Source organism: Drosophila miranda (genome assembly GCF_003369915.1).
Source record: "Drosophila miranda strain MSH22 chromosome Y unlocalized genomic scaffold, D.miranda_PacBio2.1 Contig_Y1_pilon, whole genome shotgun sequence".
NCBI classification, from domain to species: domain Eukaryota; kingdom Metazoa; phylum Arthropoda; class Insecta; order Diptera; family Drosophilidae; genus Drosophila; species Drosophila miranda.
In genome coordinates this window covers 40164102-40169470 of record NW_022881603.1, presented here as the reverse complement: position 1 = coordinate 40169470, position 5369 = coordinate 40164102, and the positions used below count along the sequence as shown (strand labels likewise).

The following is a 5369-nucleotide window of genomic DNA, read 5'->3' as shown; positions in this document are numbered from 1 at the left end:
TGTCCAATGAAAAATGAATTGAAATAACACATGTTCGGATAACGTTCATCCTGGCCATCCTGGCCACCCTTCGCCCGCCCTACCCCGTCCTTGATTCGAATAAGTTTCAAAAGAAATCAATATGCTCCCAATTAAATGCAACAACTACAAAACAGAAATCCACAAAAACCTGGCAAAAATACTGCAATATCATCAGCAATTTAGGCAAAAACTGCATTCATCTGGGAGTCGATGCAAGACGCGTGCCACAACAAAAATCAAATGAAAAGCTATGTCTATAGCCATTGCGTATGAAGCATACCCTGTACTCTATTTCATTTCCCTATATCAGTGGTCGAAACGGACCTATCTACACAAACATATACTTGAAAACTATACATCCTTCTGGCCTCCGAATACCGTGTATAAAAGGCCAAACATCAAAGCCCTTTAGTGAAATCTATAAAAGGTCCTAGCTGGGCGAGTCAGCAAGGCATTTCATTGGAAACACACACCCAAGCAACTGTAAGCAATGTTTGAAGACATCCAATTGATCTACATGAACGTCTGCATATTGCGATTCTGGGCCTTGCTCTACGACCGAAATGTGAAGCGGTATGTCTGCATCTGCCTGGCTTCTATTCACATCTTCACGCAGGTGGTGTACATGGTGACCACCAAAGAGGGAATCACTGGCATAATCCGCAACGGCTACATGTTGGTCCTGTGGATCAATACGGTGCTGAGGGCCGTCCTACTAATGCAGGATCAGGACGGCCTGATCCAGAGCCTGACCAGCGCCTACTACGATCTGGCGAGCGAGAAGGACTCGTACATCGACGGTATGCTGGACGACCTGAATCGACAGGGTATGTTGATGGCCAGGGGCAATCTGTTCTTTGGTCTGCTCACCTGCGTGGGCTTCGGCCTCTACCCCCTAAGCACAAGCGAAAGAGGTGAGTGGGAAATCACTATCAATGATTAAATTGCCAGAGAGCATGGCTTCTTTTCCCATCCAGCCGCAGTGCTCCCTTTTGGCAGCCGGATACCTGGTGTCGATGAGTACACAACCCCCTACTACCAGCTGTGGTACGTCTTTCAGATGCTCATCACCCCCATGGGCTGTTGCATGTACATTCCCTACACGAGCCTCATTGTGGCCTTCATTATGTTCGGCATTGTCCGCTGCAAGGCCCTGCAGTACCGCCTACGCCTCCTGGCCGTCCGTCATCCGGCAGGGCAGCGCAATTCGAGGCACCTGGCTGCCGAGATAGGCGAATGCATTCGCTATCAGCAGAGCATAATAGCGTATGTGGACAAAATCAGTGGCCTGACCACCATGATGTTCCTCTTCGAGCTGCTGGCCTTTTCCGCCCTACTCTGTGCGCTTCTCTTCATGCTTATCATTGTAAGAAGGCAGCGCGTTAGATACCTATGAGCCAATGCATAGTAGTTCCCATTCTGACAGGTCGACTCCACCAGCCAACTGATTATCATCTGTCTCTACATCAACATAATACTGGCCCAAATCCTGGCGCTTTATTGGTACGCTAACGAGCTGAGGGAACAGAGTCTGGCCGTGGCCATAGCTGCGTACGAAAGGGAGTGGTTCAAATTCGAAATTCCCCTACGGAAGAACATTCTGTTCATGATAATGAGAGCCCAGCGTCCGGACTCTGTGAGAGACCAAACAAATATAAAAAATTTACATTAATTTGACCTTGACTCCTTTAATGTTTCAGATATTTCTGAGAAACGTTCGTCCCATTACCTTGGAACTGTTCCAGAATCTACTCAACACAACTTACACATTTTTTACGGTCCTTAAACGGGTCTATGGATAAACTTGTGCAAAGAATTCTGTGGAGATAATGTTTTTTATCCCCAATCGGCCAACTAATTATTTCGAATTAAATAAAACTCGACGCAGAAATAAAATTACGATATGTTCTTTAATGCGTGACATCCAAATTGCAAGTGTGGCTTGCCTGCCCTTTACATTGCCGCTCCGATCGCTAAGCGCAGCTTCGCTCGGCTGACGTCGGTAGGCAGACGCAAAGCGGAGATAGCGAAGAGCGAGCTGGCAGAGAGCGTTTAGCAGGGCAAGCACGTGCAAAGCTTTAACAAACAAATGAGTGACATAGACATAAGTAACAAACAAAATAAGCGGCTGAGGTCCAAGAATTAGGTGCTATTTGGCAAGCAGCTAATCGGCTGGGTTCTGCTCCGAACATTCACCCCCCGTTGGAAGGCACAGGCTTTCAACATATCCATCCTGAAGGGGCAGAACCGCTTTTTTTCCAACGGCCCTCTTGAAAAGGCCTCTTTGAGTGCGGATGACGGCTACTCTGATGGTTCCATCTTTTCCTGGGATGACGCTCTCAATGCGGCCAAGCGGCCACCTTAATAGTGGCAGCGTTTCCTCCTTGATCATGACGAGCGCTCCTAGCTTGATGTTTGGAGACGATGACCGCCACTTGCTCCGCTCCTGAAGAATCGAAAGATACGCCGTGCTCCATTTTCTCCAAAACGCCTGCTTCATTTGACACAGCCGCTGCCATCGACTAAGTAGGTTGACCCGGATATGCGCCACATCTGGCTCGTCGAATGCAGCTTTCGGGGCTCCATTGAGAAAGTGGTTTGGCGTGAGCACATCTAGATCATCGGGACTTTCTGTAATTGCATAAAGCGGACGGGAATTTAACAAAGCAGAGATTTCACAAGCCAAGGTCTGAATTTCATCAAGATTAAAAATGTAGGTCCCGACGATGCGATGAAAATGATATTTAGCTGCTTTAACAGCCGCCTCCCACAAACCCCCAAAATGAGGTGAGCGAGGGGGGATGAATTTCCAATCGATTATACTAGAAACGCAGAGATGTGACACAGCCGACGTATGAGGATCGCTGAGGAACATTTGCCGAAGCTCCAAAAGCTCATTTTTTGCTCCTACAAAATTTGTAGCGTTGTCTGACCAGATTATTCGAGGTTTGGGACGTAGACTTATAAAACGCCTTAATGCTGCCAGAAAGGATTCTGTAGATAGATCCCGAACGACTTCCAAATGAGTTGCTTTGGTACTAAAGCATACGAAGACAGCGATGTAACATTTGATAGGAGGCCTGCTTCTGACTTCCGACTTGTGATAAAAGGGTCCGCAAAAATCAACGCCCGTTGTGTGGAATGCTGGCTGTCAATTAATGCTGGCTCAGCACTGGCTTCAAACGAAAGCATCTAACACATTTGCGAATGATTCCCGCAAAATATTACCGTCCACCAATAGGCCAGAATTTTTTCCGAAGCAGTCCGAGCAATCCTTGAGCTCCTGCGTGGAGAAACCTTTCGTGAAAGAAGATAATAATAGAGACAGTGACAGGATGTCCCTTAGGAAGCAGGATCGGGTGCTTCGCGTCGTAGTCCAATTCGGCATTTTGGAGGCGGCCTCCAACACGCAGCAATCCAAAGCTATCCAGAAATGGATTCAGTGAGGCCATCGTGCTTTTTGGGGGTAGGGCCTGTTTGCTGGCGAGGGCCCTTATCTCTTCCGAAAATTGTTGCTGCTGTATTGCCCTTATGAGCAAATGCGTACCATTTTTGATGTCGATTACGGTAAGTTGACCCTTCGACCGCGCTATGCCTTTGTCCTTGAGAATGTAGAATCGATATATGTAAGCAAAGACGCGCTGCATGGATCCGAATGAGTTTTGAAATTTGCAATCGTACGATACATCCCTTTCGTTTGAAACAACCAATGCTGCATGACGACGTTCTGGTACATCGGTCGGCAATTGCAAGCCTGCAGGCCACTCTGAGCTCTCAAGACGCAAGAATGGTGGTCCAGAGATCCAAAGGCTGCTATCCATTAGTTCAGCGGGCGTGGCTCCACGTGATATGATGTCGGCAGGATTCAACTTTGTGGGCACGTGATGCCAAGTCATTCCAGCGGTGAGCTCCTGAATCCGCTGAACTCGATTAGAAACAAATATATTAAAATTCAATGGTGATTCTCGAATCCAGGCAAGGGCTATGGACGAATCCGACCAGCAATGTATTTGGCATGGAGCTGATAATCCCTTAACTATGGTGGACACTAGTTCGGCTAATACGAGGGCAGCGGACAGCTCAAGCTTGGGGATAGTCATACTTTTCAAGGGCGCGACTCTGGATTTAGAGCATAAGAGATGACTTTGCACAATGCCAAGAGCTTCCGAACGCATGTATACACAGGCGCCATATGCTGCTTGGCTCGCATCACAAAACGCGTGCATTTCTAATCTGGCTTGCTGCCGAAGCACGTAACGTGGAAACTTAAAGTTTTTAACCATCGACAATTGCGAAGTCAGCTCAATCCAAGTCGTATGTAGATCCTGGGGCAGGCTTTCGTCCCAATTCAACTTTAGGCTTTCGTTCCATAGCGACTGCATAAATATTTTAGCTTTTGTGATGATGGGAGAGATGAGCCCTAGAGGATCGTAGAACCTAGCTAGTGTGGACAGGACCGAACGCTTCGATATTGGGCCTGCAGCGGTTCCGACGTGAGCGAAGCTAAACAGAAGATTGTCCGTGGTGGGATCCCAAACTAGACCAAGCGCCTTGGTTACTTCAGTCCCGTCATGAAAGGTAAGGAACTTTTCGCGATCCGCCTCCGATACGCCTTCCAAAGCAGCGGGTTCATTGGAACACCATTTACGTATGGGAAAACATCCTTTCGAAAGTAGCTCCTTTACCTGCTGACGAATCTTGATGACAGAATCAATGCTGTCCCCTCCAGATATGAGATCATCGACATAGAAATCTCTTCGAACAACATCAGCTCCAAGCGGAAAACGCAACTCTTCATCATTTGCCAATTGATGCATAGCAAGAATTGCTAAGAAAGCGGCAGGTTTGGTTCCGTAAGTAACAGTCTCCAACTTGAACACCTGAATCTCCTCCTTCGGGTCATTGCGCCATAGGATGCACTGCACGTGCGTATCGGGATGGGAAACGCGTACACAGCGGTACATTTTGCAGATATCGCCACACAAGGCGACTTTAAAAAAGCGGAAACGAAGCAGAGTTATCAAAATTTTAGGTTGGATGGTGGGTCCAGCCATTAGCGCATCATTCAGTGATACTCCAGACGCTGTTTTGGCAGATCCATCGAACACTACGCGTAATTTGGTGGTTGTACTATCCTGCTTGTGGACGCAATGGTGAGGCAAGAAGTACTGCGGGAGGTCTGACTGCCGCGAAGCTGGCGACATGTGTCCTAAATCACGATACTCCTGGAGAAACTCCATATATTTTGCCTTAAGCTGTGCATTTTTTGCTAGCTTCCTCTCCAAATTGAGAAATCTACGTAGCGCCTGCTGATACGATTCTCCTAATTCCTCTAGACTGAATTTGGT

General features: G+C 47.5%; 1 protein-coding gene across 1 annotated transcript; it reads left to right on the top strand.

The window, feature by feature from the left end:
• The first annotated feature begins 472 nt into the window (after nt 1-472).
• LOC108160916 (odorant receptor 49b) lies at nt 473-1823 on the top strand. The gene is made up of 4 exons (XM_017295194.2): nt 473-935; nt 1005-1387; nt 1448-1657; nt 1722-1823. Exons 1-4 carry the CDS (start codon nt 512-514, stop codon nt 1821-1823), a joined length of 1119 nt encoding a protein of 372 aa, XP_017150683.2. The 5' UTR covers nt 473-511.
• Nucleotides 1824-5369: the final 3546 nt, after the last annotated feature.

What these genes read in the sequence shown, in the direction of transcription:
- LOC108160916 (XM_017295194.2), top strand. Translation starts at nt 512, where the DNA reads ATGTTTGAAGACATCCAATTGATCTACATGAACGTCTGCATATTGCGA. An exon ending in TTCTCTTCATGCTTATCATT is followed by an intron (nt 1,388 to 1,447) that starts GTAAGAAGGCAG and finishes CCATTCTGACAG; the next exon opens with GTCGACTCCACCAGCCAACT. An exon ending in GAGCCCAGCGTCCGGACTCT is followed by an intron (nt 1,658 to 1,721) that starts GTGAGAGACCAA and finishes TTAATGTTTCAG; the next exon opens with ATATTTCTGAGAAACGTTCG.